The sequence below is a fragment of the Anoplopoma fimbria genome, chromosome 10 (genome assembly GCF_027596085.1).
Source record: "Anoplopoma fimbria isolate UVic2021 breed Golden Eagle Sablefish chromosome 10, Afim_UVic_2022, whole genome shotgun sequence".
NCBI lineage: Eukaryota > Metazoa > Chordata > Actinopteri > Perciformes > Anoplopomatidae > Anoplopoma > Anoplopoma fimbria.
In genome coordinates this window covers 20,549,938-20,573,350 of record NC_072458.1, presented here as the reverse complement: position 1 = coordinate 20,573,350, position 23,413 = coordinate 20,549,938, and the positions used below count along the sequence as shown (strand labels likewise).

At 41.1% G+C, this 23,413-nt stretch overlaps 2 protein-coding genes across 3 annotated transcripts in view; both read left to right on the top strand.

The window, feature by feature from the left end:
* srfbp1 (serum response factor binding protein 1) overlaps nt 1-1,236 on the top strand; it is a 4,324-nt gene extending 3,088 nt beyond the window's left edge. The window contains exon 3 of the mRNA XM_054605816.1: nt 1-1,236. This exon is cut by the window's left edge and continues 833 nt beyond it. Coding sequence (XP_054461791.1) covers nt 1-550 — 550 coding nt within the window. The 3' untranslated portion in view covers nt 551-1,236.
* A 217-nt stretch (nt 1,237-1,453) lies between these two features.
* e2f3 (E2F transcription factor 3) lies at nt 1,454-8,295 on the top strand. 2 transcript variants are annotated; one of them, XM_054605817.1, is made up of 8 exons: nt 1,454-1,604; nt 3,407-3,519; nt 3,895-4,000; nt 5,097-5,337; nt 5,701-5,832; nt 6,101-6,215; nt 6,980-7,166; nt 7,438-8,295. In XM_054605817.1, exons 1-8 carry the CDS (start codon nt 1,523-1,525, stop codon nt 7,716-7,718), a joined length of 1,257 nt encoding a protein of 418 aa, XP_054461792.1. In that variant the 5' UTR covers nt 1,454-1,522; the 3' UTR covers nt 7,719-8,295. The 2 variants fall into 2 exon arrangements, with proteins under 2 accessions (XP_054461792.1, XP_054461793.1); XM_054605818.1 differs by lacking the exon at nt 3,407-3,519 and having other exon boundaries at nt 7,438-8,294.
* The last annotated feature ends 15,118 nt before the right edge of the window (nt 8,296-23,413 follow it).

Sequence of the window (23,413 nt, the reverse complement as noted above, 5' to 3'; positions counted from 1 at the left end):
GCCGAAAAGTGGCGAAGAGGAGAAGGCCGATAAGGAGCGCGGAGGGGAGAGTTCAGACCGGGTCCAGAATGAACTTGATGAGCTTGAGTCCAGGCTGAAGTCCAAGGCGACCTCTTTTCAGTCCGTGTTTTGTTCCTCGCTCTCTTCGTCCAGGCCTGGTGGGGGCCGAGGTGCAGGCAGAGGCAGAGGGAGAGGTGGAGATAGATTTAGGGACCAAGGGAAACCAAGGGGTGGTGGTGGTGGTGGTGGTCTAGATAGAGATTTCAGTAAACAACCAAGGTTCCAAAAGCAGGAAAGAGGAGCAGAAAGAAATCCAGAGTCCAAGTACAGCAAGCCCTACCCCGAGGGCGGCAGAGGGAGGGGGCGAGGCAGGGGTGATGGTGCGAGGCACAATGATCGCAGGGGTGGAGGTGGAGGTCGAGGTGGCTTTACCCATCAGGCACCAGAGCAGGCACTGCATCCATCCTGGGAGGCCAGTAAGAAAAGGAAGGAGCAGCAAGGACAAATCCTGGCCTTCCAGGGGAAGAAGATCAAGTTTGACGATGATTAGTGAGACCGTTTGTTTATTAATCCTGAACACATGCCGTTGTTTTAGTGTCGTACATGCCATGTTTGGGGATCCTTGTTATCTGACACGAGGTGGTGTCGTCGTCATTTAGTAAGTTGGACGCTCAACACTAGTGGAGATGATCTCGGTGTAGTTCAGTGACTCATGTGTTGCAGGGTGTAAACTGCTTTTTCATCCTCATGGCTGGTAAAAGAGAACAAACGTGGAGATTTGTTTTGCATAAATTATCAAAAGAAATGTGTTAGAATATTTTTTTATTCTAAAACTGTGAAATGTCTTAGCTGAAGCATGTCTCTTGTCATAATGTAAGTTTACCAGTTAACAACAGTTTGAGGAACAAGTAATTTGTAACAAATGACAATTCTGTTAGAAATGTACATGTGGGGATTTTGGAAAGTGATATTTTTCTCTTTTTTTTTAATGTTTTTTGAAGAAAATATTTATAAACCTGTACAAGATTTCACTGCGTTGTCCGAAATGGTAATGAGGGTCCAGTTATTGTATTGTACACAATATCTGCAATATATGTATGATGATAGACATATGTTATCTTTTGCAGCAAGATCTTAAAACTGAATAACTTCACCCTGTTTTTGTTACTTATCCCTCAACAAGATATGTATTTAAGTAATATGGGGTTTATATAATAGTTACAGTTGTAATGTACTAAATGCAATATTAAAATTGTATCTCATAAAAACAGAAATACAGCTTATAAAGTAACACTTATTACTTATTTGACCGTTTTTAAGAACAGTAGAGTGGAGCTTTGCAGCCATTGGTCGGCTGCAGCTGCGTCAGACGCATACGTCATGACGTACGCAGCGTGGACAGCCAATGGGGGCAGATATGCAAATTTGCTTTAAACCCGTGGCGGGGGAATCACACAGTTACGCGCGAAAAACATCTCGTGCTGCGTCCACGTGAGCGCCGGGCTCTCGTGCCACTTCCAATATGTTATTAGAGGAGATGAATGGCGCGGACGCCACATTCCCACCTGGGACCCCGGCTGACGTCACACCGCGAGCGAGTTCAGGTAAACGTTTCCTTAAATGGAATTCGCCAAATGAAACGTTGGCGTGTAGCTGGGCCATTTTGGATGGAACGTTGTGACGTGTGGTGCCTGCTGGGTAAAAAAAAAAAAAAAAAAAGAAATCATGTCACGTGTCATATCGTTTATGTCAACGTTGCCAGGGTAACGGTGCCGTTTATCACACACATACAGACGGTTTACGTTAACGTCGTTTTCAGCACCGTTTGTAACTCGAAACACAACTTTACGTCGCTTCGTCAAGCACGCGAACGTCTCGATGGGTGCTACCGGAAGTGATAGATCTGCCTTCAGAATAAAAGCACATTTAGAAATTGCAATTTTACTGCAAAAGACAGATTACTGAAGCAGAGAGAATATGAGATACACATCAGTGTGAAATAAAACGTGTGTATATATATATATATATATAATATATACACACATATATACATATATATACATGTATATATGTATTTGTGTATATATATATATATATATATATATGTGTGTGTATATATATATATATATATATATATATATATATGTGTGTGTATATTTATGTACGTATATATATATATATGTGTGTATATTTATGTATATTTATGTACATATATATGTATATATGCAGATTTTTTTGCTTTTTATACTATATGCCCAGCCTTATTTTCATATTTTATGGTCGTTTGATAAAATATATTTTATCACATGCCACTCTGGTGTATATTTATGTATATTTATGTACATATATATTTATATATGCAGATTTTTTTTGCTTTTATACTACTCTTGTCATGTCTGTATGTATAATTATATATATAATATAATATACATAATTACACATACATAATTATGTAATATTAATAATAATTTAATATAATAATAATTATATATTATTTATATATATTTATATACATAATTATATAATATTAATAATAATATATATTAATAATTATATATTATACAGTACCAGTCAAAAGTTTGGGCACACCTTCTCATTCAATGGTTTTTCTTTATTTTTATTTTTTTCTACATTGTAGATTAATATTGAAGACATCCAAACTATGAAGGAACACATATGGAATTATGTGGTAAACAAACAAATGCTCAACAAACCAGAATATGTTTTATATTTTACATTCTTCAAAGTAGTTGAATGAGAAGGTGTGTCCAAACGTTTGACTGGTACTGTATATATATAATTATATAATATATAATATTAATAATAATGTAATATTACATAATATATAATATTAATAATATAATAATAATAATGTAATATTACATAATATATAATATTCATATAATATTAATAATAATATATTATATATAATATTGTACTATGGATTCTTTACTGTTTTTTTTATTGCTCATTTGCTTATTTATAATACTTATTTTAATCTTGTTTTATTTTTTAACCTCTCTGCTGCTGTAATAAAGGAATATAATAACAATATAATAATAATATAATAATAATATAATAATAAAATATAATAATATAATCATAATATAATAATAATAATAATATAATAATAATAATATAATAATAATATAATAATAATAATATAATAACTAATAATAATAATAATAATAATAATAATAATAATAATAATAATAATAATAATAATAATAATAATAATAATAATAATAATAATCCTGTAAATGTCCCCGCTGCGGGACTAATAAATAATTCTCTTATATTATCTTATTTTATCTGCGTGCTTTTACTTTGAAGGGGACGCTATGACGCTGCGGCCGCATTAATCTACTTCCGGTAACTTCACACATGTTTTACCTTCTGGCCACAGGGCATCACACACACCGCGCCTTGTCGGAGCAGACTTCTGCACACTTTGGTCTCCCAGTCTCCACACACGCTGCCAGGCCTGCTCCACCACCACACCTCTGCAGGGACACACTGGTGAGGAGGGTCCACTGGGATCTGCACTGGGATCACTGTTACTGGGAGCAAACTCATACTGGTAGGCCTTTGGGTGAGCGTGGGAGGGGGATGGGGAGATGTTGTTGCAACTAGCTTTCTGTCCCAACCCTGCAGGTAGTGACAATCCTCATTCAGCAGGATTAACCAGCTCCAGATGAGCATGCTGGTCAATGCATTTGCACATGCATTGCTTCTGGTCACATGCAGGTTAAGTCACAGGGAATGCAATAGGTGCATGGTTAGTTTATACTGTATTCTCGCCCAAAATGGCTGCCCTGATGCAGTGAGATAATTGCAAATTAAATGTTTTAAGATGCATGATGTATATGTGTTTTTTTCTTCTCCCCCACTCAGGCAAAGAGAAGGCTGGAGCTGGAAGCCGGTGACCCCCAGGGCCTTCATGATGGTGACTGGACCCCCAAAAAACAGATGGCCTCTCTGTTCGACTCAGGAGGAAAGGGTGAGACTTTGTGCTGTAGTGCTCCAGTGTTATGGATACATATATATATATATATATATATATATATATATATATATATTCCTTTATTGATCCCCATGGGGGAAATTCAAGTGTTGCAGCAGCTCAACTACACAGACACAGACACTAAATACACATACTATACAACTACACAGACACTATACAACTACACAGACAATAAATACACATACTATACAACTACACAGACAATAAATACACATACTATACAACTACACAGACAATAAATACACATACTATACAACTACACAGACAACAATAAATACACATACTATACAACTACACAGACAATAAATACATACATACTATACAACTACACAGACAATAAATAAATACATACATACTAAATACAACTACACAGACAATAAATACATACAACTACTAAATACAATACTATACAACTACACAGACAATAAATACACATACCATTCAGGTCACACTATGAGCTCACCGGTTCACATCTTTTGTACAGTCTGCGAGCACAAAAACACCGAGTGGAGTCTTGTTTGCTGGGTGTCTCGCAGCTTCTTTTCAAGATATTGTTTACAGAGTTAAATGGCCAAATGTTCACACAACTTATAATTATAATAATAATAATACATTCTATTTATAGGGCGCTTTTCAGAGTACTCAACGACGCTTTACAGACATTTAAAAACTTAAAACACACAGCGTTAGTCAGACATTAAAAGCGGTTTTGAAGAGGTGAGTTTTGATTTCAGATTTGAACATTGAAAGATTCTTGATGAAACTCTTGGCTGCTCAATGTCGCTTTCACCAAACACTGGATCTAAATAGAGCAAACCCCATAATCTCACTCTGAGTATCCGGTTCAAATTAAAATAAGGGGATTTATCATGACATAACAGCGTCTAATGTCACATGGCATTGGACCTTTTGAAATCAGAGTGCAGCACACTCCTTGTTACACTTGGTGGCAACAGAAGAATGGCAAATATTAGAGAAAGTACAATAAGAAAAGGCACAAAACAATATGACATTTTAGAAGAGGGGAAAAAAGGAATCATTCTCATCCCTCACCCATTTTTCTTCCCCCCAGCTCCCGCCTCCCATCCCATAGCGCGCAAGTTCCTGTTCGAGAAGTCTCGCTGTGACACCTCGCTCGGCGTCCTGACGCAGAGGTTTGCTGACATGCTGAGTCGCTCTGCTGACGGGGTGTTGGACCTGAACCTCGCCGCCCAGGAGCTCAATGCCCCAAAGAGACGCGTCTATGACGTCACCAACGTCCTGGAGGGGATCCAACTCATCAAAAAGAAGTCGAAGAACTTTGTCGAGTGGCTGTAAGTATGATTGTATGAGTGGTTGTGTGTGTGTGTGTGTTAGAAAAGAGCTTGTTGTACAACACATATATGCACATTGTGGTTTGTTAGTGTGTTTTGGTGAGTGATTCAATATATCTGACAAACACAATTAGGGCCCATCTATATATTGTTTATATATGTATTTTTTAAAGACTGACAGAGTATCTACTTCATTTTATAAATGGTTGAAGCTGCTGGTGCATACAACAAATGCTGAATTAGTTGACTGTATTATTCTATGCACAGTTAACATAATGTTTTATTCTTAATTGCCTCGTGATCATTTCATTTCGATGTCTTTAGTGGTGTCTGTTGAGGTTTTAATCCTGTGTGTGTGCACAGGGGCGGTGATGTGAACGTGCACATGGATCAGGAGCTGAAAGCTCTGGTGGAGGAGGAGAGGAGGCTGGACGAGTTGATCCAAAGCTGCACAAAGCAGGTTCACCAGCTGTGCGGGAACCAGAACACTCAAAGATATCCTTTCTGATTTGTTATATCAGCTTCATTTTGTTCTGTTGTTGTGACCCAGATTCGCTTGCGTCAAATGGGTGTGCCCCAAGCATTGTGTTAAAAGCGTCATTGGCGTTATGTCTAAAGGCCAAGCCAAACACGGAGTTTTGATTTAGAAGGCATTGGAGGGATCAATGCCATATGTGATTGGTATTTTGGGTTTTGTTATTGAGTGTTTGCTGTACACAAACCCGTCCACACTGATTTAATATTCCTTAACCCCGAGGATCACGTTCGCCTATTTGACTTACGAGGATGTCCAAAGGATTCCCAGCCTGAAAGAACAGACTGTGATTGTGATCAAAGCGCCTGTAGAGACAAAACTGGAGGTGCCGCACCCAGAAGAGGTACATGTTTCAACATAATCAGTCAATCGTATCTTTTTTTTTTTTGCAATGAAACTCGAGCCTAATCCACACTACTACTAGTTTGTTTTAAAAGTGTGTCTTAAAACAATAACCAATCTCCATCCAGAGGAGCCGTTTAGCACAGTTTCAGAAATGTGCCTTATTCAGGCGGAGTAGTATTGACGGAGCTTATCACATGACCAAGGCTAATATAGCCATCGGATATTGGAATTGTCACAAAGTGCTCCACTAAGCACTAAGCGCACTCATTTGTAGGCAGTAGTAGAATTTAACTGCGTAACATGATTGCATAGACAACAAGGTCAGCAATGCTTGCAGTTTGTCATCCAAGTCGAATTAACCACTTGATTGAGGCAGTTCTTTTTTCTTTTTTTTTCTTCCAGAAAAGGTCCAATAGGGCGTCTGCGTCAGCGTTTTGAAAGGTCTCCGTTTGTCCCTGTCCACACTTAAACGCTTCCCCCGAGTTTTAAAATGAAAACCGCCTGAATAAGCGTTTTCAATCTCCTTTTAACAGGAGTGAAAACATCGTAGTGAGGATGTGGCCTGAATATTTAGCCTTTAATCCCCAGTAAAACAATACAAGATGCTTAATTGCCTTGTTTTTTACTGATGCAGCATCGGCTTAAACGAACTTGCGCTCTTGCCACATCCTCCCAAGACACCGTTCACTGTAAGTGTCTGCTCTCCGCTCGTGTTCAGAGGCCACTTAATAAAAGCACTCTGTCTACTTCCGCTCCGCTCAGAGCCTCCAGGTCCACCTCAGCAGCACCCGGGGGCCCATCGAGGCGTTCCTCTGCTCCGATGACCCCATGCCGATGGAAGCCACAGACGGCTCCGGTGCCAACGGAAGCCACTTAAACTCCTCAGCCAATAGGAACAACGCCACCCCCCTCGTGCCTTCCTCGTCCTTCGTCCAGGTGTCTTCCAAAGGTGAGTCTTGCACTTAAACGTCCCATGATCCATCTGGGTGCTCTTGTAAAATGGTACTTTGTTGCCTCAGCGAGGAGGCAAATACCCATGGGGGCCTTTTCCCACACAGGAACCTTTTTTTTTCTTTTTCTTTTTTAATAAGAGACTGTATTTACTTTTTAGATTCTTGGCTCACATTTGCTTTGTTTTTTTTTGTTTTTTTTAAACTTCCACCGCTCATCATTTTTCTAACCCCCGTGTCTCCTTATCCAAACTCCCATTATCTTTCTAGACAATGCGATCCGTACTTCTGGAGTTGATTTTATCTCAAGCCCGCCGTCCGAGCCGACACAGCACCCATCACCAGTCACTGTCACCCCCGTCTCACCCATGCACACCTCCCTCCAGCCCCACTCTGGAGATCAACAGAGCTTTGTCACCCTCACTCCCCCTCTAGCTTTCTCTGTTGGTGGGGAGGATTACCTCCTGAGCCTGACGGAGGATGAGGGCATCACTGACCTCTTCTCCTCTTTTGACCTGGATCAATTGCCCCTAGAAACGCCCCTTCTCTGAACAACTGCGTTTGGGAATTTCACTAATTTCCGGAGACAATTGCCACCTTCTCAAAAACAGAACATCAAGGGGACACAATACAAGAACAGTGTGCTGTTTTTTTTTTTTTTTTTCACATTTACATTTTCCTGTCCTGGACAATGTGACTGGGATGTACTGACGCTCAGGTATGTGGAGGAGTGACATCTTTTCATGGCTTCCTTGTTGTTGTCTTCAGGACTTTGGCTGACACACATGCTGTTATACAAAACACTTTTTATTTTAGAGCTTTAATCTGTTGTATTGTTGGGGCGTCCTCAAGTGTCCTTCCTTTCGGGTGTGAGCATTGCTGTCTCAACGCAGGACTTATTCATGACCGTGTCACTGGAGAGACGACGTTTTGTATTGTTATCACATAGGAGCCTTGACAACGAAGCCTGGGGATTTAGACGCCCATTTAGTGTCAGGACGTGTTGATTTAAAAGCATTAAAGATGCAAAAGTACCCACATGTCTCGTCTTGACTTTGCTACACGGGATGCATGATACTACTTTCTCTTATACCAATAAAGTACCTAAAGTCTGGGTGTCTGCTGATACTAAGAACTGATTCTCTTTCCAGTCTTTTTTGCAACTCTGAAATACCTTTTTAGTGTGGAATTCCCTGAAGTCAATCACTAAAAAAAACTGACTTGGAGGCCCGGCATGACTGCATGAGTGTCTGAATGAGAATTTTATAATGTCAATGCGACACTAAACATGTCATCCTAAGAGTTTAATGTCGCTGGGTCACGGCTGATATTGATCCGTTCATTAAGGTCAGCATTGTCTACAGTTGTGGCTGCAGAGTTTTTTTTTTTTTTTCATTTGCTCTCCAGTAGCTTTGAATGCAGGAACAATTTTGTAGATTCAGACCTGATTCACATTTATTCAATTCCTGTGTTGTTGAGTGGTTTGTCTAGATGCTAACAATCCTTCTTGCAGCTCTTAAGAACAGGTTTTCCGCAACCTGTAAAAAAAGTGTCGTGTTTGACATTGAGGCTGGGGAAACAGCCTGTCTTCACTCTTCAAGCTGCGTTCAGAAACCCTGAGCTTCCATGTAAAAGCCTGTCCTCGATTGCAGAGACATTTGAAGCGTATAGCTCTCGGTACCAGAAGAGCACGTCTCAGATTGTCAATTGTGGTCGGTGTGTTTTATTAAAGACATGGGCATGTTTTAAAAGGTGATTGCCATCAAACTGAAAGCTTTTGCAGGAGATTGAGTGCTTTCAAGAGTCACTGTAAGCGCCAATGAAGCTCGTCGTCACGGAAGCGCTGCGCCGACTTTGTTCCCCCTCATGTTAGCACTGTTAGCTCGGTCAGCGCTGTAGCCGTTTGCGCTGTTAGTTCTTTTAGCACCGTTAGCTCCTAGCCGCCGGATAAGCTGTCGCCATGTTCCGAGCTGCGTAGAGGCAATCCCAAAAATATATATATATATGCACTAAATTTTGAATTTAGCACCATTAATGTAGTATTTGACCACCGTGCTACATTGGCATTGAGATTGCCTGAAGTTCGTCACTCTACTCTTTAGATGAGTTTTGATTGGGAATGATATCTGAACATAATTTTGAATATGTGTTTGGTAACAGTTTATCTAGATCTTAGGGAGGTGTTTGTGCAATTACTTGGTTTACCTGCTCAAATGTTCTGTGTTTCAATCATGATGAAAGACGACTGCAAATTATTCTCCCAAGTTAAAAAAATGTTTTAGCGATAAATAATAAATGTATTGTACAATATCATTGGATAATTTGCGTAACTAATCAACTTATTTCGGTAGTCACATTCATCGGCTGTCAAACTGTATTGTCGTTGGAGGAAAAAAAAAAGCTGCAAGTCATTACAATAACTCAAAACACTTTTCAGTTGGCTGTAGTTAACATCAAATCACTTTTTTATAATATTTGTAGCAGACTACAGGTGTTGGAACAATGTTTTTTCATGGTCTCAAGTAAATAACAGATGGGTAACCATTCTTTTTTTTGAAGTACAACCTTCCAAATCGATACAGACGATGTTGAACAGCTGCTACACAAATGTTTCCAAAGCAATTGTTTTGACTAAATATTACAGCTAAAAGAGGTGAGAGAATATCCCACTTTGTCAATAACATATCTAACAGATTCTGTTGCAAATATATATGTAGACACTAGGAGGCAGTGTGCTCCCACAAAATCCCTGCATTTGATCACACTGTTGTGATGGTTTGTGACAAAAGTGTTGCCCATCTCTTTCTGGGTATTTGCTGTTATGAATCTGGCATCAAGCGGACTTTACTTAAGACAGCTAAACTCAGTGGTAGATCATCATGGCTTCCGTGTCAAAATATGACAATAGAAATGTTCAAATGTTCAATTTCATGCCCATGTGTAGGTTTTGTTTCAGCTCAAAAACTCCACATCTTTAGCTCCTAAGGCTCCACCAGGACAGACACCTGTGACAGGTTGTCTGGTCTTTGAAGTCTGGACCTTTTTAGAGGCATTACTGATGATTTATTACATGTTGAAACAGAAGATCAGGTCTACATACTGAAGGAAAAATCTTCGAGATGCATTAAGGAATTGTGTCGTCTGCAGCGATTTTAAAAGAATATCTTTTTAGAAGACTGGAAAAAAAGGTTTGACTGACATCATTGGTTCTGCTGACCTGATTACTTTTCCTTTAGGCCTATTTATAGGTGGGTCAGTGTGTCTAGGATAGTTTTGGGAAAAAATATGGTGAATACATTTGTCTGGCTATCATCATTAGAGCAAGTTAGATTCTAATTAATGAGATGTAGTAGTAAAGATGTGATCTGTACCTTCAGCAGAAGACTGGTTGGTCGTTTGGGAATGAAGTCATAAGCTAGATGGCATTTATTGACAGTTGATTGATCAAATCATTTTTTTAAAGTCACACAGATGTGGAATATTTGTCACATGTGTGTGTTTTTAAAAACTCTTCTTCCTGTATTTGTCCACATGTACGTCTTTTAATTATTCACTGTAAATCTTTTCCTGTGTAGCATACAACTATCTCCATCCCTGCTTCTCTTTGTCTGAGCCACAGCATCTTTAGAAAAACACATCAGTGCCCTCAACATGATGATGTAATCCGTCGGGGAGCCTGCAGCGCCCGGACCCGCCCATAGATGGCAGTGTTGCACCTCAAAACCCCCACGAGAACCCAGTCAACCCAGTTCCCCACTTTAGAGTTCACAGAGAGTCACTGGATCACTGCTATTATTGATTCATGTGTGTTTTCTGTTGTTTTTCTGTCCTCTCTGCGACACAAAGATTTTCTCTTTGAAAAAAAAAAAGAAACCCAAAGTGAATATTGAATTTGGCCATATTGAATTAGGCGTGACGCCAGCCTGCTCCCGTCTCAGGAGGGCCCAGTTAAAGATCAGTCAATATGGCTGTCAATCAGCCAATCAATCGCTCAATAAAGTTTCATTTTTAGAGTGCTTTCCTCTGTCACCTACGAGCAAAAGACGTACGGGAGGAGGTTATAAAAAGAGCCAGAAACAAATATACAGATGGCTGGGCTTAAAGGGCGAGACAGGACTAAGTCAACACTTAAGACTCGCCCCCGGAGGGAGTTAAAGAGCGACTCGGAGCAAGTGCAATCCACTCCGAAAGTGTAGGTTGATAGTCTCGTCCTGCTGTCCCCCTCTCCCTAAAATACAGCACTTGTTTCTACGCTGCGCTCTCTTCAGCCAGGCTGTTGTTTTGACTGCTGTAATGTGCCGAGACAGGGAGGGGGAGAGGGAGAGAGAGAGAGAGAGAGGGAGAGAACGAAAATGAAAATAAGAGAGGGTTAAAGAGGGAGCATTGGAAGCGAGAGAGAGCGAATGAGAGAGAGAGAGCGTACAACTCGTCTCTCATTGGCCACCGAGAGCACGCCGTCTTTTTGCGTGGCGCGCTCCCAGCCAATCGGATGCCTTCAGCGATATTTTGGGTTTGTGAATGAAATGAGTAGTGAGAGAGCAGGACAGGAGTAGTTTGATTCATCGCCCGTAGCTCACAGTGTGTGGAGTTTACCAAAAGAGATAGGTGCGCTCGTTTCGCCGCGCAGCCTGACTGAAAAAAAAGGGGATATTTTGGGAGAGATCAACAGATGACAATGCACCTGTAGAGACACCTCCACCTGTCTGTAGCAGCTTATAAAGACTGAAGTTCTGTCTGAACAGGTGGTTCACTTGATGGACTGTGAGGTAGCAGCAAAGAGCAACTTCTTCAGTTACAGACTTGTTTTTTAGTATGTGCAGTCTTTATTTTTTTTATGCTTTCAATAGAGTGCTGCAGTAGGCATTTTTGCACTTCTGATTCCCTCGCATGGAACTTGATGTGTTTTTTTTTATAATGGGTTTGTAGGTAGATGCCTGAAATAAGGTCTGTGGTTAACACAACTTTATAGATTTTAGTGTTTTGTTCTACAAGATAAAGTCCTGTAATAAATACCCTTTTTGTGAGTTTTGAAGCTTTACGTGTCTCTTAACAAGGTGGTTAATAACAAGTGTCTACATGAGACTACAAAGAGTCATCATGGCGACTAGTCCGGCTTCATCTGGTGGTGGTGGTGAGGTGAGGTCATACCACCGTGGTGAAGTTCGTTTATTTCATAACGTAATATAACGCTTTTTTTTTTTACCTTTGGTGATTATTTTCACACTTGGAAAAACTGTGTTAATTTGTGAAGATTATCTTGCTGAACAAAAAGTGTAAGTATCATAAACATGTGTTTGCCACAGAGTTTAGTTCCTGCAGTCATTTAATGGAAAAAGCTTTTTGTCAAAGGATCCAGTGCGACGCTGACTTTCGGGTCGGCCTCCAAAGATTCGTCATCCCTGCAGCACTCTGCTTCCCTTCCCCTCCATCACGTCTATTGAACCTGCAGTTCTTTGCCTTTCTCCAGAAAAACGTTTGAGCAATGCTGCCATCTACACAAAAAACTAAAAAAAGTGACATTGCCTTGTCCTCCACACCTTCAGAGTACAAGGTAATGTGAGTGTTGTGAGTTAGAACTTAACATTATAGAACTTAAAGTTTCAGTATGCTTTAAGGGATGTGTTTGTATCATTCTCTATCTTCTCTGCAGTGTTACAACTGTGGGCAGACATTTTTTTCTCTCTTCTGAAATCAACAATCACAAAAAGTTAGGCTGGTATGTGAACTCGAGCTCTCGTTATTCATTCTCCACCCAACTTTTTCCCTCATTTTTCCACAAGTGCAACAACATGATTGATACAGACTGCGGATGGGGGGGTAATATAAATATTGTTCTCCTTTCACACACACCAACATCAATTTAACACATAACTAACATCACCTTTCTCTCTTATTCAATATGGCCGACATTTCTCAGCATGTTAACTGGCCTGTATTCACTGTTCTTGTCTTCCTCTCGTTGTTATTAGCGTTTTGTCTTCATAGAAATGAACACTTTTGATTAATAGCAGGTGATTGAAATATAAAAAAAAAACATACTTTTAAGGCACACATCAGCAGTCTAGACTGTGGTTGCGTAGCTGGACCGATAGAGGTGGAGTTTCTCTAAATCCCCTCTGCTGGGTGGAGGATTCATGCGTACATGTACATGCAGATTCGGGTGACGTCAGATCCTCATCTCTACATCGTACCTCGTGGTGTCACCTTGTTCGCTTCCTCCTTGGAACCTTTGTCACATGTCATCACCTTTTTGCTCTCGCACCTCATTTCCCACCCCTCTTCACTGTCAAATGTTCTTCTCTTGAAAGGCCCAGCCACACGTAAAGTAGCATCCTATCCAAACAGACAGCGCTAAAGCATCTGTGATGTATTAACCACTTGTAGGGTTAGCTGGTGAACTACTGCAGCTGGTGAGCTAATGACTAACTCATCCTCCAGCTGGGGACATGCTTGTAATAGTCAGTCACAATGGCTCAAGCTTCTTTCTGTTTTTTTGTCCTCTGAATTAGGTTGTTTACACCACCGACTGTGTTTTGTTCTCAGGCTTGTGCACCTTTTTTCAATCAATATAGACAATAAGTTCATTCAGGAGACATATTTGTGCCATTGCATTGTAAATCTGCAAACTATTACTCTTTTGTGAAGTAGTTTATTCTCCAACAGGAGGGATGAATAGAAGTGTAACTAGTCCACAAATACAAAATGCACAATTCATAAAGAATGTCTCTTCTTTTTCCTTCAGTTTCCTTCAGTATTTATCCTATCATGGAGATAATTGAGGTCGCAGAGCTTTTATTACACACATCAACAATGTTCAGCACAGCACAAGTTATCTAAGGTAACATCCATATGACTCATTCTTCAGCTCCGTGGCCTCCAGAGAGTTGACGGCTGAGACTGCGCCTCCTCTTCCTCGAAGGAGTTTACATTGGATTTACTGTCATGTCAAGTTCTCTCCCATAGCCTCGACAAATCAACTGACCAGCTTTGGATTACTGAACACCTGGATGCGTCCTCCGAATCCACAGAAAAGAAGAGGTGCGTTTGATTAAGGACACACTTGGCGGCCTGACATACTTTCCGCTGAAATGTGGGTGGAAACTGCAATGGGAATAACTCAAATTAAATGTTGAACAGTAAAAAACTTGAGTGGGTGTCGAGCTCAAAGTATGAGGAGCGTGCAGGATTTAAATGAACACCAAAAATAAGTGCTTATAGCAGAAGCATCCACCCCTATGGAAGGGGATCAATTAACTGCTCCTGTCTGCAGAGATCCATAGTGTGGGTTGGTTTATGCACCGGGGCTTTAGAGTAAAGTGATTTTCCTCGTGTCACATGGTCTTTAGGGGCTTGTCTGTACAAAGGTTTGACCTCTCCACAGGAGGGCTCCGGCCTCGGCTACGCCCCTCTGCCAAGTGTTAATACAACTCCGACCGGATTGCCATATTTATATGCGGGCTTCCTGGGGCCTCGGTGTCAGAAGTGAATATATGAGGCATGGCTCCAGATGATGTAGGAGTTGGCTGGATCACACACACAGCTGGGCCATGGCTTTTGGTGAACGCGGTGAGGAGGAATGTAATGTCTTGCCTCGCTCTTGTTCTCCGGGTCTGAGGTTTTTCGTATTTTTCCTCTCTCATGCACCGGGTGTGGGTGTATAATGCTTCAGCTGTTGTGGTGACAGCCTCCTGACCTGTTCGTGCGCCTCCGCTCCATTCTCCAGTGGGTATTTACTTTCTTTAGTTCCACTAGGATACACCTAATATTTGCATAGACCCCAAAGAAAAGACCCAGAACCCATCGGCTCCTACCCTTTAGCCAACAGAGACCGAGACCGTCAGTTGTCATTTGCATGTAATTTGCATTGGATCCCCCCCCCGTGACTGTTTGCAATGTCAGGAGGCCAAATTAACTAGTGTTCCGTTTTAGCCAGATTTGCATCTCATTTACATTAGAGTTGCTTAATGAGGGTTACTTAGCCGAGTGACCCCCATGGAAATTCTTTGCCTGACTCGCAGAGGAAGCAGATACTGCGATCGCCTAATTTCATTAAGGGAAACAGCCGTTTGACTGAGAGAGTGCCTTTGGATGTAATCATTAAAAAGGGGACGAGGGCTTGCAAGCTGTTTGTAATCAGACAGTTTTTTTTTTTTTTTGTTCACCCGCATGCGGACATTGTGTCATATTTACTGTAAGGATGAAAGATTATGCACGGAGGGGGATAGCGGGCAGCATCAATCTCACTCAGCATCTTAGAGCGGACGCATTAATCATCCCATCTACGGGAAAAAAAAAAAAATCATCCTCATCAGACGCAGGGCCACAGTGTGCACACATGGCGATGATCACTGGATGCAGGGACGGACAGAAGGAAAGTTAGTGGCTGACTGAGCAGAAGCAACAAAGCCAATACTTCTTCATTGATCCCAGGGACTTGGACGGGATGTTTGACGGTGTTTTGTCCCGTTAATGGGTTCGTATGGCGGCGCCTGGCTGAGCAAAACGTCCCTGCACACCAAGCGACTTCACACACACGCACACACACACACACACACACACACACACACACACACACACACGGGCCAAATCGTTTAAGTTCTGCATCCTCCCGGGTTCATCCCGTGCCTCCTTTTTTCTCCAGACTGGCTCCTGTGACCACTTCCATCCCGTTATTTGTGTGGCCTTTTTTATTTAAACAGGCCCTATTGTGCTATTTTCCGGGTGCATATTTTTATCTCAAGTTACAGTTTCAACATGTTTAAATGCGTTAATGCTCATAATCCTCCTTGTTTTTCTCATCCTGGCTGTCCTGCAGCACCTCTTCTCACCCTCTCTCTGAAACGCTCCATTGTAGCGCTTGCTCCTCCCTCCAGAAAGCAAAGTCTGCTCTGATTGGTCAGCTAGCCCGCTCTGTTGTGATTGGTCAACATTTCACATTTCAACAAACTCTTCCTCCCGAGCTTTAGCTCCGTCTCTCTCTTTTGTTTGTTTGAGGGCCAAACTAGCCGGAAGGAGTTTTTTACGTCACTTCCGTAACATTGTGACCTCATAAAGTTACGGAAGTGAAGGAGAGAATTCAATGGAGCCGTTTCAGGAGCTTCTGAGGTGGAGGGTAACTCCTTTTAGGCGTGGACTTCAGGTTTCACACTCTACGGACCTTTTACATGTACAAAAATATATATAACACACTAAAGGAGAGGGAAAAAGTGGAAAAGCATAATAGGGCCACTTTAAATAAGTGAGCGCAAGAGAGCTTCTCTGAGCAGATGGATTCCCCTCAGATATCATGTGGTGGATTTCAATAAGGAGAATCAATTCTGGCTTTGTTTGTAGAATCAACCTACACTGCACACTAACGCACACACCCAGGGCATATCATCCGTAGAAATTTCATCATGTTATCTGTTTGCTTTCAACAGAAAAAGACGGGCAATTGAAGCCAGAAATCCGGCCCATATTCCATGAGGAATCTTTGCACCGTTTCCTATATGCATTCCCTCCAGATCTACCTCTCTTCTATCATGAAAAGGATGTTACATCCAGTACAAATGTGATTGAATCTCGTTTTTTTTCTCCTCTCTTTTGCTCAAGGATTCATCAAATGCTTTCATACATATTGTATACCCTCTTTGGGCATGGTTCCAGCAGTATTTTCTCTCTCCTGTTGAGTGTTTTTATTAGGGAAAATGTGACTCCTGTTTTCTGCATGTGCACTAATCCCATCTGAAGAAGGGAATGAAAATGCCCTTGTTGGCTAAATCTGCAATTGTTCTCCCTGTAAGCGGACTAGCCAGCACTCTCACTCTCATTACCAGTGTTTAAGTGTTTAGCGTGAGGTGCTTAGCTGTGGACATGTACGGCGTGCACACACACACACACACACACACACACACACACACACACACACACTGCAAGGCTGGTGGTCGGTTTAATGGCGGAGAAGGCCTTGAATGGTTCCTATGCTGTGATGCATTAAAGCTTAATAACCTGTCCTTTCAGCTCGCTCTTAAGAACATGCTCCACAGCTGATAATTGGAAAGATATTTGCCTCTTTTCTCTTGCTCTCTCTTGTCCCTTTTTGTCTAATGGCTGCTTTCACTTTCCATTGGGTCCATTATTTGTCCTTGAAAGATTATTCTTCCCTTTTTTTTTTCTTTCTACATGTAATATTTTGGCTCTTTACCCAGAGTGTAGTTTATGAATGAGGTGAAAGTGGCATGTTTAGTTCTTTAATAGCTGCTGCCCAAACATCCGTTACATTTAGTCTAACTGTGATGGCTAAATGAATGGAAGGCATTCAGGAGTAGTCAAAAGGCAATTGTGCCATTTTTTTGCTTTTGGATTAATCACATTTAATCAGCAGTAAGCAGTACTTTATTGTATAAAAGCAGCTCGCTTCATAACAAAGAAAGAAGGGCCTCCTCTGCTGGAGGTTTTTCACCCAAATGTAATTTCAGTTCAAATAAGCCACCAAAAACAGTGACTAATTAAAACTTGAAAATAACAGCATAACATAATTGTTCCATTTCAAGGTCAACATACTAACTTTTAACACTAACCTTTGTTTTACCTCCTGAGCTAGCATCCATCTCTGTGACAACTCCACCTTACCATCGCTGGTAAAGAAGGTGTGAAACAGGGAAAAGTCTCAAGTTTGAATTGTTTTGTTAAACCGTTCATGCTTAACTTCAAGTCAACATGGACTAAAAGTAGTAAAAGTGCTATGAGCTAAAACCTAACAACCACTGAGCTTGCATGTCATCAAAAGAAAAAAACTCTATCCACTGATGAAGAATGTAATAAGGCTGAAAAGTCAGGAATAAGCTAGTTAATGGACTGTGAGTTGAAATTGTCCAGGGTTAGTTTGTAACGTTTGTGGGGGATTACCTTTTATAATTGTCTGGTTACGCCTTGTTGTTTCTGTTTTGAACCCAACTCCCAACAGGAAGTCATATCAACCAGTCAACATTTTTGATTCACAGGTCTCTACAAGGTGTTGACACTTGGTAGGTGTAGGCATTCATCCTCTATTACCTATACTATTACATTACAGTCATTTAGCAGACGCTTTTATCCAAAGTGACTTACAATCAGTAGTATGTTACATATCATTCACCCATTCACACACTGATGACATAACTAACATTCATGCAACATCCAGTCCACACCAATGGCAAGCCTTCGGGAGCAACTTGGGGTTAAGTGTCTTGCCCAAGGACACATCGACTGCCGAAGCCGGGTATCGAACCACCGACCCTCTGACTGGAGAACTACCTTGCTCTCCACTACGCCACAGCCGCCACTATTACCCATCACACCCTTCTCCGTGTAGACCAGCATGCACTCTTATGGGATGTTTTCTTCAAATTCTTCACATAAAGCCTGCAGTAACATGCGGCGTAACGTTAACTAGCCATGGGCTATCTGAAAAAACAATGCTATCAGGTAATAGTGATACTTGATACCCAGGGAGGTGTGAAGGAGATACATGTTCAAAACGTTACCTTTCTATATAAAAGCCTCCGGAGCTAACATTAGCAGAATACATTAGCACGTTATTAACAACTGTTAGCACTCCTATGCTACGCTAGCTAACGAAGGAATACTGAAAGTACACACATGCTGCTTTTGCTCTTTAATGATTGAATTAACAGTGATTAAAGAGCTACCCGGCTGTGCAGGAACACTGTTGTTAATTAATTTAATTTTCTGATGTGATGGTTGACTTTTACACTTTGATCCGTAGCTTCTATTTTTATGTTTTGAACATGTTTTCACTGCTGAATCAATTTGACATCCTGGATATATCCTTCCAATGCATACTGTAGAACAAAAAAAATAGATAATATTCTTCAGGGAGTGCAGTTAGTGACAGTGGTAGCTCTGACAGCTTGACGGAGCAGCAGTGGGGGGCGGGGCTTAACGCAGGGTCAAATTGATAACTTAATAGCATCCAGCTTTGGAGCTTCAACCACACAGGGGACTTAAGTTCATGACCTTTCAACCTCTCTCGGCTCTCATTCTGACCATTCTTTTCAAAATCTCCTACTTTATTGTAATGCCATACTTCATCTGTGTAATATCCCTTTAAACCATCAGCAGCAGTTTGTTTCATGTTCAGTGGGAACGATTTGGCATGAACCCTAAACATGTAATTTATTTTTATTGCATGAGAGTCCTCCTCCGAGCTTTTGGAGATTGGGCTAAATTTAAGTTCTCAGACAAGTCGCAGGCTAAACCAACGTTAGGAATGTGACATGAAAATAAACCACTCCATGCGTAATGCCCCGCTGACAACTCCGACTTGAAAATCCCTCTTGTGTCGTGTGTGTGTATATATTCCATACCATGTCCTGTATGTGTTACCTCCCAGTGTTTACGCCTTCAGCTGTGTTCCTGGGACCATTACTGATGAGAGTCGAGGTTAACATTCGTGCCAGTCAGACCGCATACACTCACACACACACACACACCCCGCTGCTGGCTGCCAGCTTCTTAGATGTATTTCTGTGTGTGTCCCTTTATGTTGTGGATTAGAATAAAGGGCAACTTTATGTGTTGACGCCCTGAGCAGTGGCTGTATGGCTCCCAGTAAGTGCCTAATGTGCGGTCACAGTTGGTAGAAGCCTGTCCACATTGCTGCGTCGCCACAGGGCCGAGGACGAGGGCTCAGCGCGGCTGCTTGTATAATGCTCTCTGACCCAGAAACTAGCAGTCTGACCTCTTTAGCTTCTGCTTATAGAAAAATCCCCCCCCACCCTCTCTCGCTCTCTGTCCTCTACACCTCTTCCTGTCTTGTCCTCTGTTGGCCTTCTGTCCTCTTGAGATGTGACGTTTCGCCATCTCTCCCCCCCCCCCCATGTGAACTGTCTTTCTAAATCAGTCATGGACTTTCCAGATCCATTTTTTTTTTCGTCCTTTCACAACACCCCTCCTGTTTCTTAAGTCATGCTGAGATTTTGAATGTCTCGTCTGTTGATCAAATTCAGCTTCTATCACAACAGCTATGTTAGCATTTAATCTAAGATACATTTTTTCTTTCTTTACAGTCTTTTTAAACACTAGTTTGAAGTTGATTTATCAGGACATTTAATCTGCTGATTAATTGCCCTCATTAATACACCAGTTCAACCCTCAGTTCTGACCAGTAAAGCCAATGTGGAAGTGCCTCAAACTTGCATTCTTTCTACTGACCAGCAGGAGGCGACTCCTCTGGTTGCAAAAAGAAGTCTGGTTGTATAGAAGTCTATGAGTGACTCTACTTCTCTCTTGATTTATTCCCTCAGTAAACATTGTAAACATGAGTTTATGGTCTCAATCTCTAGTTTCAAGTCTTCTTCAATACAGCATGATGTTAATTTAGTAAATGATGCTCCATTTAGAGTCAAATAGACCATAAAGCAAAGCATGCTTTAGGGCGGGGCTTCTTTGATTGACAGGTCGCTGTCGCTACCAGAGACCTAGTCTCTACGTCACTCCTCCGCATTTCAAATTTGGTAATTTCCATTCATTGGTTCCAAAAAGCCAAGATGGCGACAGCCAAATCGCTGAACTCGAGGCTTCAAAACTGCAGTCCTCAAACCAATGGGTGACATAGCGAAGACTACCTCCACGTCTTGTATACAGTCTATGGATTTGACAGTCTACTCATTTCTACACAACCGACGGCAAACATTATCTTGACACCCGCTTCTGTATAATGTGGGATTAACACAGCACAGTGTTTCTGAGTGTGTGTGTGTGTGTGGGGGAGCTGGAATTATATTTATGGCAAAAGTGCAAAGTAAATTCTGAGCTCTACTCAGCCTGCAAGTGCACAGGCTTAGAGTCATAAGAGCAGAATCAGCTCTTATCGCACAATCCCGATTGTAAAAATCACATTATTGTCCTAATACGGTCTCTCTGAATATATCTGAGAGATATATATATTCACACTCTGTCTAAAACAATTTATTTTCAGCACCTGTCTCTTTCAGCCCACCTCCTGAGAAAAGATGATGCAACTTTGCAAAGATAGTTCTCCAGCTGTTGAGGTGGAGATCTAAGACTGCATGTGACATAGGAAGGGGAGCCAAATCTGAATGGCTTTTTGAATGACATGTTTTCTGAGCTAGACACCTTTAAAAAAAGCTGACTGGGTTGTCTTTTTTCACTGTTAATCGGTTCAAAGGCACACTAGATACCCTTATGGTGGTGCACAAGCATTGAAAAAGTGTGTAGTCATGATGTATCCCCTTTTAAATTGCTAACAACCACCACATAACGAATGCTTGTTGGGAAAAGTGGGAACACGTCACCACAACACAGCTAGGCTTTTCATGTCCACCCGTCGGCTCGAATCTCAGACTATGTATCCACAAATATCTTCAAAAATGATTTGTCCTCATTTATATTTCGTTGCACAAAAGAGAAGGTGTTATTTTTAAAGATAAAAGATGATGCAACTAGAAGTTATGAAAGAAGCAGTATGTGTGTCTAGGTGTAAAAACTTCCTTCAGGGATTATTTATAGAGATCATTATTGAAAAACTGACAAAGAATAAGTTCCTACACACACACACTCAAAAACACATACACACACAGATATTCGCACTCCCTCACCCCTCCCGCCCTCTCTCCCCCCTGCCCTTGTTATTGTGACTTATATAAGCTGTGTTACTGTTTCTGTTTGACCTCTCACTGTGGTGACAGTTAGTGCTGTGAGAGCGCCACCCAGTCCCGTTCAATCATGCTCAACAGACATACAGTATGTGTTTGTTGTGACTGCTTTTTGTGTATTTTCTTGTTATTTTTTTAATTCACGGGGTGCCAGCCAGTAGATTATCCTGGCAAAAATTGTATAGTCACATATTCTCAGTGGGGGGGTGCTGAGCAGAACTCGGAGAAGCAGCTTGTCACTTAAATGAGAATAGATGGTCCACGTTAAAGGTCAGTTCACTTTAAGTGGGCAGAAGTTGTGGCTAACTTCAGGGCTAACCCACTTTCACTTTAATCAGCAGCAGGTGGCAAAGACACATGAGGAACTAGTCCGGGGTCATGAGGAGTTGTAAGATAAAATAAGATAATCCTTTATTACTCCCACAGCGGGGACATTTTCAGGATTACAGCAGCAGAGAGGATAGTGCAAACAAGAGACATAGTAAAAAAGCAAGTACTGTAAATAAGTAATCACACAGTTAAGAATAATATAGAAGTAAATACTTTAAAAATCCACAATATCTAAACTATTATATAAACAGACAATCATTTTAGTATTTTCAGTCTATTCACCGACAAACAAACTGCTACGTTCTCTGCTATAATATCAGTCTGACAAAATACTCCTCTTTTGAAAAAGACAAATCAAATATATATCACTCAAAAAGGTGTTTCGTAGGTCCATTTCCTGTCCTTAGGTCCGACATTCTGTCCAGCAGTTTTTCTTGTCACTGACCACTTTCGATGTTCCTTGATGTTGGTGTTGTTTTTTTTTTGGCGTGGTTTGGCTTGAGTTAAACGAAGAAATGTTACCTCGATGTAGAGCTTTCTTTCCGTGGTTGCAGAGCTATTTAACCAGAAAAAACTTTTGCTACTGACTCAGCAAACGCCTGGGCCAATAGAAAACAAGGTGAAGGGTGAGCTGGCTGATTGCGGAGGTTTAACTTGTGCTTTTGGTTCGTTACAGTGTGTGTGTGTGTGTGTGTGTGTGTGTGTGTGTGTGTGTGTGTGTGTGTGTGTGTGTGTGTGTGTTTAACTTGTGCTTTTGGTTCGTTACAGTGTGTGTGTGTGTGTGTGTGTGTGTGTGTGTGTGTTCCTTCATGACTTGGGAGGCCTTTGGAAATATTCAGCTCAAACAGAGCAAACATTACATTGGTAAAGTAACCAGAAGTTACCCAGAAGTGCGAGTGCTCCTATGGGAAATAATATTTGAGTAAAACATAAGAGCCTCCTCAGGGGAAAGCACAGAACTTTGTCAATGCTCCAAGCCAATAAAGTTAAATAAGATAAACTTTGACTGTTGAAAAATTGGTTCCAAAGTCTCGTGGGTGTTTGCATATGTTTGTGAGTATATATGCTGTGAATGTGGCATGTGAATGAGTAGGAAGTGTACACAAAAAACCCACTCAAGCTCTAAACTCTTGGCCAATGTGAGAGAGTATACATGCCTCAGAGCTTCAATGGGAAATGGAATCTGTGCAAAAGTAGAAATATTATCAATATACTACACAGAAACGGATATTAAATAATATGTGTATTTATTATCTGTT

Excerpts from the sequence above, each read along its gene's own strand:
- e2f3 (XM_054605817.1), top strand. The coding sequence starts at position 1,523 with ATGTTATTAGAGGAGATGAATGGCGCGGACGCCACATTCCCACCTGGG. Across the intron at positions 4,001-5,096 it reads GTTCGACTCAGGAGGAAAGG|CTCCCGCCTCCCATCCCATA; the intron begins GTGAGACTTTGT and ends TCTTCCCCCCAG. Across the intron at positions 6,216-6,979 it reads AGGTGCCGCACCCAGAAGAG|AGCCTCCAGGTCCACCTCAG; the intron begins GTACATGTTTCA and ends CGCTCCGCTCAG.